Here is a 12,925-nt window from a genome sequence, read left to right on the forward strand (position 1 = left end):
AACCTCATACCAACCTTATGCAGAGAGGAATTGTTCCCTTTTCACAGGTGACAAAGCTGGGGCTCAGAGAGGCTGAGTAACTCGCCCATGGCTGCACCCAGAAACTCCAGAGTAACTGAGTAACTCCAGTAACTCCAGTACTCTAGCAACCCAGTAACTCCAACTGAGTAACTCCACCCAGCTGGGAAGGCTCAGATTTACGCTCAGATATTTGTGACTCTTGCCACTAAAACCCAGCTGCTTTCCAGAACCAGTCCCTGTGGAGGCTGGCTGCAGTGGGCTTTCTCTGACCTGGGAGAGGAGATGGGAAAGTGGGTTTCCACACCCAGTAAACAGCAACACCGTTAGGTAGGGAGAGGCAGCAAGAGCCCCTTCCCTGTTCTCCTGTAAGCATGGGAGGCCTCCCGGAGTGGGGGGTGGGGAGGAGCTTTGTGGTCAAGCCCAGGGAGTAAGAAGAAGCAAAAGAGGGTCTAATTGGGGTGGGAGTGCTGCATGTGTTTTCCTGTCCAAAGGGAGGGACAGACTCTGGGTTGCTCCAGCAGAAATGCCTGGGCCGCTGTCTAGGGCTGGAAGGGAGAGCTAGACCCCCGGGGAGCCCAAGGGAGGGCAGCTGGCAGCCTTCCCTTCTGGACCAGGACCAGATGGGCTTCTCCTTGTCTGTGCAGAGACGGGGTCCAGTGCAGAATGGTACCTGGCCAGCTCCGAGTTCCCACATTGCTAGAGAACGCAGTTCCCAAGGAGCTCTGGGGAGGCATGTCCACCTGCCGGTCAGCCAGGTGCAGCCAGGTCCCAGATGGGAGTGGCCGTGCTGGGACAGAGCAACCCCGAGGTCTCGAGCCCACCCCCTGCTCAGACAAGAGAGGACATGAACTGCCACGGAAGGGCTGATGCCGCCACAGCCCCTGCCCACCTCACGGGATCCTCCCAGCCACCTTCTCCGAAGGAAGCACTATTCCTTCTTTTCTTTCTAATTAGTATACTTTTCATTTTAGAACAGCTTTAGATTTCCAGAAAAGCTGCCAGCAGAGTCCAGAGAGCTTCCGAGGGCCCCAGGCCCTGATTCCCCTGTGATTAACGTCAGCCATGACCGCAGGACATTTGCCACAACGACTGAACCAAGAGGACATGTTATTGGTAACGAAAGCCCATGTTTGTTTCAGATTTCCCTGGTTTCCTCCTAATGTCCTTTGTTTCTGCTCTGAGACCACATCTAGGTCCCCAGGTTACACTTTGTCACCACACCCCCTTGGGCTGCTCCAGACTGTTCCCCCTGATGGGTCCTCAGACTTCCTTGAGTTTTGACGATCCCAACGGCTTCGAGGAATTCCGGTGAGGCGTTGAGCAGACGGTCCGTCAACGTGGGCATATCTGATGTCTGTCTCACGGTTAGATGGGGGGCACGGGCCGAGGAGAGGAAGGCCACAGAGTTGAAGTGTCCCCTTCCCCACGTGATGTCAGGGCACCTGGTGCCGGCAGGACCCGTCCCTGGCGAGGCTGACCTCCACTGCCTGCTGGGACAGCGGCCACCCCCGTGCTGTGCTCTTCAGGACAAAGTCACTGTGCACGGCCCCTGCTGCAGGAGTGGGAGTTCAAATCCACCTTCCTGGGGACAGAGTATCTCCATCAATTATTTGGAATTCTTCTCCCATTTGTCTATTTATTCTGTCCTTTATTTATCAGTGTGAACCCGTGGATATGGACTTCACACTGTGGGTTATAATTCAATGCTACATTATTGATTTTGTTGCACCAATTGTCCCAGCTTTGGCCCCCGGGAGCTCTCTCAGTTGGCTACTGTGTCCCTTTAACACACCCCCGCTGTCAGTTCTGGGGTGTTTGGGTGGTGTTTGCTGAGCACTTCCTTTCTGGGACTACGGGGTGCTCATCTTGGACACTCTCCACTCCGGTTCTAAGGGTCAGCCATTCCTCGCAGGAGCTCCAAGGAGCGTGGCCCATTACTCTTCTGACCAGAGAAGAGCAGGCCTGTAGTGATGGCGGAGCCCGCCGGAGCACAGCTGCCGTTGGAGTTCACGTCCAGCCTCTGCTCACGTGCCTTCCCGGGTCACTTACGGCTCTGAACCCAAACGGAGTGGGCGCAGCCCTGCTGGGAAGACAGGCCGGCCACAGTCACCTGTCCCGCCCTTTCCTCAGCCTCAGGCCCCAGGACCGGCCCTCCATCCCCCAGTCCTGACCCTTCCAACAAGAGGGGATGCAGCAACTCTGTCCACCGCACATGTCTCAGACCTCTTCTTCCCCCATTCCCCATCACAGCGGGTCGGAGGCACTGAGATCGTGTTGGCACTGCTCCCACGAGCAAGAATCTCACGTCATTCCCGGGGTCTTCCCTGGACACCACAACCCCTTGCCGTTGCTGGCAGTGGACCGTTTAGGGGAGATCTGAGGAAGGAATGTGGGTCCTGGTTGACTGAAAACCTCCACCGCCACCTTCCAGTAAAATCAAGGAGTCATCCCCGTTTCAAACAGGGGTTTGGAACAGGTTCCGGCTTGGAGGAAATCCCAAAGATAAGTGTGGGGCGCGCCTGCAGCCTCGCCGGCACTCCAGATGGCACCGGGAGATGCTCTGCGGGGAAGCACACACTTGGATGGCTCTGTGCGGAAAGGGACTTGGACAAGGAATGCTCCGAAGGGAGGAAGCGAAGGGAACTCCTTACTCTCCCACGTGTCACGTCTATGTGTGTACACAAGTAATACGTGATAAATACCTAAGTCTCCATCAAGTTAAAAGGGATCTTCCAAAATGTGCAAATAAACATTCTACATGATAAGGAAACATCTTTATCAGAGTTTAATAGGTAGTACTTTTTTTTTTTAAGATTTATTTATTTATTTTAGAGAGAGAGGGAGTGAGCACATGTGAGCAGGGGGAGGGGTAGAGGGAGAGACAATCCAGAAGCAGACGCCCTGCCAAGCACAGAGTCCGACACGGGACTCAATCCCAGGACCCCGAGTTCATGACCTGAGCCGAAGGCAGATGCTTAAGCAACTGAGCCACCCAGGCGCCCCACCTTTTCTGTTTCTTAACTACATAGAGTAACAAGAGCATCTGACAATTGATGGGTTCAATTTTGATGAAATATGGCAAGTACGTGCCCCACGCATGATGTGTGTGCTCATGTGATTTGGTACACGTATCTACACACACACACACACATCTGTGTTAAACACACAGGTGACCAGATGTGGGCGCTTGTACACACGCATGCGTGGAAACAAGCCTTCTCTCTGTGGGGTGTGCACTGTGTGGGGCTGTGTATCAGTAATCCTCCGCGGCCTGCGCCCAGGATCCCTGCTGCCCAGAGCCCCCAGCATAGGGCTGACCCAGGCAATGGCCAGAATTGGGCCCCGGTTTCTCCCCGGGGCTGGGAGGCTGAGTCCCAGCCAGTGCACTGCGCTCACTCCCATACCCCGTGGGCAGGCCCTGACTCAGAGGTCCCCAGCGAGATCTTGGAGACTGAGGGTCCCAGGGCCTGCAGGCTGGCCTGAGCCACTCGGCCACTCAGCCCACCTCACAGGCTGGCTGCTTGGGCAGGAGGACTCCAGGTCGCATGGGGACAGACACCCAGCCCCGCAGAGCCCCTTTCACGGGTCCTCAGTGCTCAGCACGTACCCTCCACGACCTGTCTCCAAAACACAGCAGCCTCTCTGTCCCGGGTCAGCCTCTTGGAGAGTGAAAAGAGGCACCATGGAGACCTGGAAAGACCTGAAGTGCCCATGACCTCACCCAGCGAGCCCGACTCTCTCGCCCGAGTGTAGACAAACAAACCTTGCAGAGAAGCCCCGGAGAACAGAAGATGAGGCCAACGTCAAGCGTCTGGGACAGCACCTGGAACCTGGATGTGATCAATCAGTGGCATCTCTCAGTCGGTTTAGAACCTCCGCTTCCAGCTTTGGGAGGCGAGAACAGGTCCATCAGGCCAGCCCGGGAAGGGGATTCTAGGCGTGTGACCTCCCCTCCAGCAGCTGAGATGCCAGGCTGCCGACCACAAAGCTCTCCCCACTGTGAGGGATGCTCATGGTCATTAGGGCTCAGAACCCCAGCATTGGTGCTTCTGTGCGACGCACCGTCCTCTGCCCGGGGGGCCTACTCTGGAAAAGTGAATGCCAGCATGTGGGAACTGGCTCTAACACCTCTGGGCTGGCCCCTTGGTCCCCAGGGCCACTCAGGCTGGGGTTGTCCCGTGCATTTTAGGATTTAAACAGCCAGCACGGGCTCCTCGGGGATGTCAGACACCTCCCATCCCCTCCGGCTGGGATAACCAAAAAATATCTCCAAACCCTCCCAAGCATCCCCTGGGAGGCAACACTGCCCCCACGGAGAACCATGACCTTAAAGTAAGAAGATTTTTGCTTTCTGTTTTGGGGGGGTCTCTGAGTGCCCTGAAGGAGCAGTGGAAAGCTTTTTGGAGAGAGAGAGACAAGAGAAGAGAAACGATCCACAAGAGAGGGAGGGGGAGGATTTGTGTCCTTCTAGTGAGCAGGGAGACGAGCTGCTCTGGAGGCTGGCGTATCCCCAAATGGAGGAGGGCTGGCGAAACAACGTTCTCTCGGCACGAAAACGGTGTTTCCGTGGTGTTGTTCCAAACCGGCCTTTATGATGAATATTTAACACAGTGATGTGCCAAGAGAATGCCACCCTCCCGGGCTGAGGTCTGATAGACCCCAAGGCCCTGGTCTGATAGCCATCTGGACCCTGCTTTCCCAGCAGAGCCTCTGGGAGGCCTCAGGAAGGGGCCCCAAAGCAGGTCAGAGCGGGGGGACCCTCTCAGAGACACCAGGCAATGTCTCTCCAGCAACCATGTCCAACACCTTTGTGGTGGCAGCCTGGCCCGGCAGGGCGGAGAACAAGGTGGGCAACGAGCCTGCCGCCCCCTGAGTGGGCTGGGGGTCCCACTATAGACCGGCTTGGTGAGGACCGACGGAAGGGCTTCTCTGTCTCCTCGCCCTCCCTCTGCTCTGCCCTCAGAGGAACCCCCTGTCCAAGGATGTCCTCGCCCCAGAGATTGGGTGTGTCGTCCCAGGCAAGGAGAGGGCCCCTGACAGCGCCTGCCTCTCTCCGGGGCCCTGGCCGGCACATCTGGCCATGGCTAGGAGCCAAGAGGAGGAAGCCAGCCCAGGGGTGAAGCCTCAGAATCCTGACTCGGATACAGAGATCCATCTGGGGGGACAGGCAGCACCGTCTCTACCTCCCAGGCCAGGAGGCTGAGATCCACCCCCGCCTCCTCCTCAGAGCTGCTCCCCCCATGTTCTACCATAGCAGCAGTGGGGGGAAAGCACGAACTTCGGGATCAGACAGATCTGGGTTTGAATCCTAACTCAGCCACTCATTAGTCTGAGCCAAGTCACTTGGCTTCTCAGAGCCACAGCTGTCAAAGGAATGCCGCTGGCCTGAGGCCACAGTAAGGATTCACAGCGCCTGTCTCCGAGGTTCTCAGCCCTGTGCCTGACATGTGGTAGGTACTGGAATGATACTGTGGTATTTGAGAAAGTGCAGAGTCCCTGTCCTCAGAGTCTTCCTGTGGGCCCGTCACAGCCTCAGCTGGCCCTGGGGCCTATCCTCTCCTCCTTCAAATCTACGCTGTCAAATCTCCCTGTCAGGCGCTGTTCGGCACTCCTGTCTGTGCCAGGGCCCAGCTACTGCCTTGGGAACCTCTGCCAACCTGGCTGTCCCCTCATTCCTGCATCTGCAACCCCGCTGTGCACGGTGGCATGCTCACCGGGCCTGCACGCTCCACATCACCAAACCCCTCCACCCCCAGCCTGAGGCAGCCTCAGCTCCAAACCACTCCAGAAATCCTCTCCCCCGAGTCCACAGGGAGGGCTGCCTCCTCTAAGCTCCTTCAGCACCGCCCCCAAATCATTCCAGGAGCCGAGGCTTATCTTTGCAGCCAGACCAAAGCTTCTAGAATGTGAGCCTGTCTGTCATCCTGGGCATACACCAGGCACTCACTACCTGCTGAACACAGCTGCTCCTTCTGTTTCAAAGCTCTCAAAATGGTTCCCCAGTCCTGAGATGTGAAGATGCTTTAAGGAAAGTGGCCTGGTTCGGATGGGTAAACCGAGGCACAGGCAAATGAAGTCCATCAGGTGTCAGCATGTCCACGCAGCCCACGCGGCATGTCGGGAGGAGAGGAGGGAGTCAGGCCATCAGCTGCAGCTTCATGAATACGTACAGCACATCCCCAGGGTAATGCAAGAGGAAAGTGAGAGGCAGGATGCCCTGAGCTCAGCCTGAGAGCTGGGCCTGATCAGATGGGTTGGAGGGTTTCACTGATGGCTTTGGCCCCTCCTCCAGGATTAGCACAAAGGGACCATACATCCCGGGAACCAGATCCCTCCCTGGTCTTACCAGGACAGGCCTGGTCCCACAAATCAAGATCAGAAATGGTCACAGGCAGGCAGGCAGGCGCTCCAAGGGGACAGCACGGGACACCCTTCTCACCAGCTTCATGAAATCCCACAGGAAATTAGTGTTTCCAGCATCCCAGCCAGATAAACTCCCCACACAATGCAAGGGCTGAGCTGTGGGTCCCCTGGGAGGAAAGGTGGCCAGAACTCTGCAGCTAGGAAGTCAGGAGCCCACCACTCACAGACCCCAAGGCAGCTGTAGGTCCACACACAACATCTCCTCAGCATGGCGAGCCTCCCTCCCCCAGAGGAACAGGCCCCTGGTGGAGTGGAGAAGCTCTGCCTCAACTTCCCCTTCTGTTTCCAAATCCCATAGGGTAAGCCAGCAGTAAGCAGAAGAATCAGACTTAAGCAGCCTTCGGGAACTTCTGGAAGACATTTACTCTCCCCACCCACTTTCCGGTAGGCTGTAAGGAGAAGGAACTTGGAACCAAGCCTTTGGAAATAATAGTCTCCAAGGCAGGCCCCAGGGGCACAGTGTTCGGTGAGGTCGAAGCAGAGGTGCTCCCTGGCCAAGGCTGAGTCATGAGTCCGAGGTCAAGAGAGCCTGAGCGGGACACAGGCTTACTTTTCTCCAATAAAGGTCCCCAATAAAGTTCAGAGGACATGGGGAGGGACGCCAGGGAAGGAGGACTACTAGGCGACTGGCTTCCACGTCGGGAACACCAAGACCTTGGTGGCGCTTCCCACGCACTGGCCTCCACCCTCCATACAGCTTCAGAACCCAGAGATTTAACGAGACCCTTCTGAAGGAATCCCATCTCCGTCTGGGCAAGCCTTTGGAAAACAGTTCCAAAAGTATACTTTGCTCTACAGAAAACAGTATTTCCTTATATGATTCATCAAAGACCTCGACCATTCAGTCGCTTGGATGGTCACACAGCCAGCACCCGGGGGTGTGTCCTGAGCGAGGCTGCTACACTCCCAACTCCAGGGACAGGGACGCAGCCGGTACATCAGATGGGCCACCAGACTCCCTGCCGTCCCCGGGATAGGCTCTCTACCGGAGACCCTGATCAGGCCTCAAACTGCGAGAATAATTGTAACAGGTGCTTTGATGGAAACAGCCTTGTCCATAGCACACCTTTAAGCCTCATCTGAACCCAATTCCACGGAAGCTGCTTTACGACTGAGAGCTCAACGCGTGACAACAATGCACAATTCTTGTCCACAGCTGCACAAATTCGGTCTTGTCCTCCGCCCTGGGAGACAGCCAATTCTGTTCTCTGTTTGCACCTTTATTTCAAAATGCCTGATTATAAATGTTTCCATTCTTGGAGTTCTCTTTTGAAAGCGTTATCACATTTGCCTGGTCCTCTCATTGATTAGTGAGTGAAACAAAACCTGTAACACTTGGCTATTTTTATTTCTGTACGAGAGTCCTGGTTTTACCTTTTCCTGAAAATTATCCTTTAACAAACTGAAGGACTCTGGGACTGAATAGAGCCTGGCTCACAGGGTCACACTCCTGAGGTCTATAGCCCTCGGTCTCGACCCAGGACCCAGGCTCCCAGCATCTGAGGGCCCCCTGTCCCCGCCCCGCCACTCCCATTCTCCACCTGCCTGCGGGCTCTGGCTAACCCTGCTCTCGCACTGATGGGATTCATACTGGCCTGTGTGCCTGAGGTTAGGCTAGCAATCTCTAGAGCCAGGGTGGGTGGTCCATATTCACAGTTATCCCCCCTCCCTCATGAACAGCCCCAATTGGTAGCCTTTGCTCCCTGAGTCCCAAACCGCAGGTTCCTTAAGGGATGGAAGAATTAATATCCAAACAAAGAGGCAGGGAGGGGGACAATACTTTCGGGCACCCCTCCCCTCCCCCAAGGCTCCTTGTAATTGGATCGGATTTCTAGCCCCGCTTTTCCTTACACCTGAGTTGCAGAAGCAAATCTGCTGCCTTCCTTGCTCCTTCTCAGCGGATGCTGGCCCCCTGCCTCTCCCATAGATGCCGCTGGCTTCCAGATTTACCCATCACCTATCGGGGGTTGGGCACTGTGTGCTGTGCACTTGGAGCATCAAAAAAAGTGTTAAGACAAAGCCCCCACCTCAGAACCCCAGCTTCAGGGGTTAGACAAGGGAGTACTTATATACACACACAGACAACAGAGCTGTAAGAACAAGGAAGGGTGGAAGGTTTTGTCACCCCCAAGAGATGCCTCTTTGGCATACTGATTGTTTGAAGCTGGTTATTTTTAAGAAATTCTGGACATATGAGAAGCCCTGCCAACCCCAGTGGAAGCTACCCTTTTGTAGGAGACATTGACAGGGGTAAGGGAACTGTATTTGTAAGGGTGTCTCCCCAGCGGTACCAGAAGGGGATGTTTCAAGCTCTGGAAACTCTTACCAATGGAGCCAAAGACCTAAATCTGCAGAAGGGTGTTTCTGTTCTCAGTGAACATCAAAGGCCCACCTTCCAGGCCTGGGATCTGCCCCCATCCCCACCCCACGGCCGACTCACAACTAGCTGGCCAGCCTTCCCTCCTGGGATCGGGCATTTTCTGCAGATGGGCATCTCAGCGAAGTCTGCAACTCCAAGCCTCGTGAGCTGCTCCCACCACCACCACCCCTGCCTGGGGCTCTGAATGTGTCCCCGCCCTGAAGCCACTGTCCCCGGGATGCCAGCTTGCCAGGGGCTGGCACTGATGGCCAAGGGACTCCTCGGCACAGCCGTGCACAGTGAAGACCAGCCTTGGTCTGGAGTGGACAGCACACCTGCTCAGGCCTGTCTCACTGCTGGGAAAACTCCACCGGGAAACACCGGGCCCGAGAGAAATGGGCTGCTAGGACCAAGACCGGTGGTGGGCCCCACCCCAACACCCCGGGATGCAGGGACACTCACGATGTTCATGAGGGTGAGGACGTAGTTCTGCACGTGCTCCTTGCCGTGGAAACGCACCACCGAGTCATCGACCACCAGCAGCACCTCGATGCTGTAACTGCCCGCCTTCGCGTGCCGCCGCTTCCGCTCCCCGTCGCCCAGCGGCTGCCCCACCAGGCCCAGCAGGTTGGGGAGGTCGCCCAGGCCGAAGGCTGCCAACCAGGACAGGAAGAGGGACAGAGGTCAGACCCATGGGAGTGGCTGTGGCTCGGATGCCGCCCACCGGCCCACCCAGCCCCATCACGTGGGCCCTCTTCCTGCCTCTGGAAGCCAACTTAGCATGAGGGTTCCTTCCACATGGTGGAATCGGGGGGCACAAGCCCTTTGCCGAGCACCACGCCACGGCTCCATCTTTGAGGCGATGAACAGCAGAGAAGGGGGATCTGGCTGGGAATCCTGAGCCTAGGTCCCAGTTCTCACGCAGCGCTACCTCCCTGTGTGCCCTAGCCTGGCCCATTCACCCGTCCAAGCCCCCGCTTCCCCTCCTGTGATGTGGGGATGAACCATCCTTAATTTCTTACCCAGGACCTGGCTATAAAAATCAAAGGTGACAGTGGATAGAAGCAAGCCCATGCAGAAATCCCTGGTGTATGTCCACCCCCACCCCCAGATCCCCTCCCTCCAGGTCACTGCTAGCAACCCAAAATGTCATCACCACCACTTTGCCTTTTTGGCAAAAAGCAAAAATATTTATTTAACTAGGATCATGAACTTGTATGATGTAATCTAGGAGTTCTCAAACATTTTCTGTAGAGGACCAGATAGTAAGTATTTCTGGCTTTGTGAGTCATACCGTCTCTGTCTCAGCAATTCAATCTGGCATACAAGTGCCCATAGACAATATATAAGCAGACAAGTATGTCTGTCCCAATAAAACTTAAGTTCCAGAAATATGTGGTGGGTCTTAGTTTGCAAACCCCTAGCCTGAGTCCAATCCAATCCTTAACAACTCTCAGGTCACTGCTCCAATATACAGGTCAACATACTGAGGTCCAGAGAAGCTTGTCCTGGTCTGTCCCAATCAAGAGAGCAGGCTTGGAAACGTCATCATGGGGGCTACTACCGAAAAAAGTAGCACCCAAAGCAGATATCAGTCATCTACATCCTAGTCTGAATAGACCAGAGCAACATTGGTTGGGGCGTCAAGTTAAGGGTTCCTGAGGACACTGTGGGAAAAACTAATGAAGGGGGGCACAGTTTGCCACCCCAAAATACATCTCTGTGGCATGAGGGTTATTTTAGATGGATTATTTTTCAGAAATAGTAGACACAGGGAAAGCTCTGGAAATTGCATAGAAGTGAGCCTTTTGTCAAGAGACGTTTTCATGTAGAAGGAAAATCCCCATTTGTAAGGGTGTCTCCCTGTCTCTACCAGGAAAAGGAGGATGACTTTAAATCTCAGGAAACTCTTATCGATAAAGAAGGAAATGACCTAAATCCACATAACCTTCCCCTTGTTTACTGTGCTTTCCTTGGTAACGTCCCATAACCCACTCCTCCTCTCCACCCACCGACATCTTCTGTTGTCTTTAGCTGAAGATGTTAAGGTGGTGGCTTCGACCATTTGGGGGGTTACTCAGTCTCCCTGGGGCTCTCCCATGTATACAGGAGGTATCCATGTAGTTAAACCTCTGTTTGCTTTATTCTTGCTTATCTTTTATTACAGGGTGCCTCAGCCAAGAACCTAGAAGGGTAAAGGGAAATTTATTTCTCCTCCCCCACACTAAGGAAGCAAGATAGGAGCCTGGGGTCTCTTGAGAAAGCTCCAAAGCCTTAACATTTCATGATTTCCCCACCATCCTATCCTGAAGTTCTGATCCTTGTACCACTGATTTCTATGAATATCCAGTTATGTGAGAATCTCCCAAAGAGTGGGACAGAGGCTAAGGATAGAAAAATGCCACCAGTGCACGCCCAGCATGTATCAAGGGGTGTGGCTGCAGGAGGGACCCAAACTTATGAGGTGGGTGGACGCTGGGTAGGTGATGAAGGCAGGGTCCCCTCCCCTCAAGCCCCACTGCCTGCCCCAGGTGACAGAGAAGGAACCAGAAGATAGTATTATGAAAACTTCAAGGCCTACAGGAGGACTGACTAGGGAAGGTTGCCACACCGGAGACACAAACCAGGACTGGGGAATTGACAGAAGCTTCTGGAGGAGAGGACATTTAAGCTGGGCCAGACCGGGAATAGGAGACAACCTGCTGGAGCTTGGGGAATGGAGGATCCCGAGCAGAGGGAAGGACACTGGCAAAATCCACTGTGAGCAAGTATGGGGTGACGCCGGCCACAGTGTGGGTAACCCTTGTGGAGGGTTCCACCGGTCCCTCGGCAGAGACGCAAGTCCTGCCTCTCAGCTGCTATGGACACGGGCACTTCAGGACCTGAAATCTGAGGACAGACAACAGGGGGAACCATGGGACTCTGCTGTTTCTTTTTCTCTTCCCTTTGGTTAGCGGCCCGCAAGTGCCAAGGAGGGAAAGCACTAGACTAAAGGGTTGGAAAAACGTGCCCACTGGCCCATGGGGAAAGCAGAAGCATGCAGCCAGCCCTCTGAGTGACGCACAGGCTGGGGAGCGGGGCTCCAGCTGCTGTCGCCCTCACTCGACCTGGCACCTGAGCCCAGGGGTGAGTATAGCTGCCCAGAGGCAAATGTCTAGGAGAGAGGAGGGGAGGACAGGGGGCAGGCATTCTCCCCCTGGAGTGGGGACATTAAACGACAGTCACTCCCAACACAACACATGAGCAGGGCCCATAGATTTACCAACTGCGAGTAAAATGTGCAGCTAGAACCTTGGCAGCTCTCCCAGCCACGTCTGTCAAAGGGAGGCTCAGAGAGGGTCCCGGATGCCTCCCAGGTCACACAGCAGGTTAATGGCCAAAGCCCAGAACAAAAGCAAACCCAGGGCTCCGGCTCTCCCGTGGTCACACCCTCTCAGGGCCCACCCAGACTTCCCTCACAGCAAAGATAGCAAGGGGCCACGGGGAGGACCTGCTGACGTCACCACAGGCCCTGGGGAGGTGCCACCCACACCCTCTTCTGTCTCTCATTCTTTGGGCCAGACCTAGGTAACCTTCCAAGTAGGGGGGTGGGAGAAGCAGGGCCCCTGGGAAGCTTTCCAGGAGCCCACCCAAGAAGCCCCCTGAGAGTATGACATGGTGCGGCTGCTCTGAAAAACAGCCTGGCAGTTGCCCCAGAAGTTAAATACAGTGTTACCACAGGACCCAGCAATTCCACTCCAAGCTCTATACCCAAAAGAATTGAAAACACACGTCCACACAGAAACTTGTCCATGAACGCTCGTAGCGGCGTTATCGTCATAACCAAAAAATGGAAACAACCCAAACATCCGTCAACAGATGGTGAGATAAAGAAAATGTGGTCTGTTCGTGCAATTGGGGTATCACCGGCCACACACAGGGAAGGACTGACACACGCTACACGGATGGAACGCACAGGCTGAGTGACAGAAGCCAGTCACAAAAGGTCACATGTTGCCTGATTCCCTTTACATAAGACGCCCAGTACAGGCATATCCATGGAGAGAGGAGGTAGATAGGTGGCTGCCCAGGGGCTGGGGAGGGGGCAAAGGGGACTGGTTGTTAATTCATGAGAGCAGGGCG

At 55.1% G+C, this 12,925-nt stretch overlaps 1 protein-coding gene across 2 annotated transcripts in view; it reads right to left on the bottom strand.

Moving 5' to 3' along the window:
- ADAMTS14 (ADAM metallopeptidase with thrombospondin type 1 motif 14) overlaps positions 1-12,925 on the bottom strand; it is a gene marked incomplete at its 5' end in the record, with an annotated part of 72,813 nt that overhangs the window by 35,839 nt on the left and 24,049 nt on the right. For both annotated transcript variants that reach the window (XM_080822468.1, XM_080822467.1), the window contains one exon: positions 9,266-9,456. In XM_080822468.1, coding sequence (XP_080678594.1) covers positions 9,266-9,456 — 191 coding nt within the window. The remainder of the gene's footprint in view (positions 1-9,265; positions 9,457-12,925) is intronic.

Source organism: Martes martes, assembly GCF_963455335.1.
Source record: "Martes martes genome assembly, chromosome: 14".
Lineage (NCBI taxonomy): Eukaryota > Metazoa > Chordata > Mammalia > Carnivora > Mustelidae > Martes > Martes martes.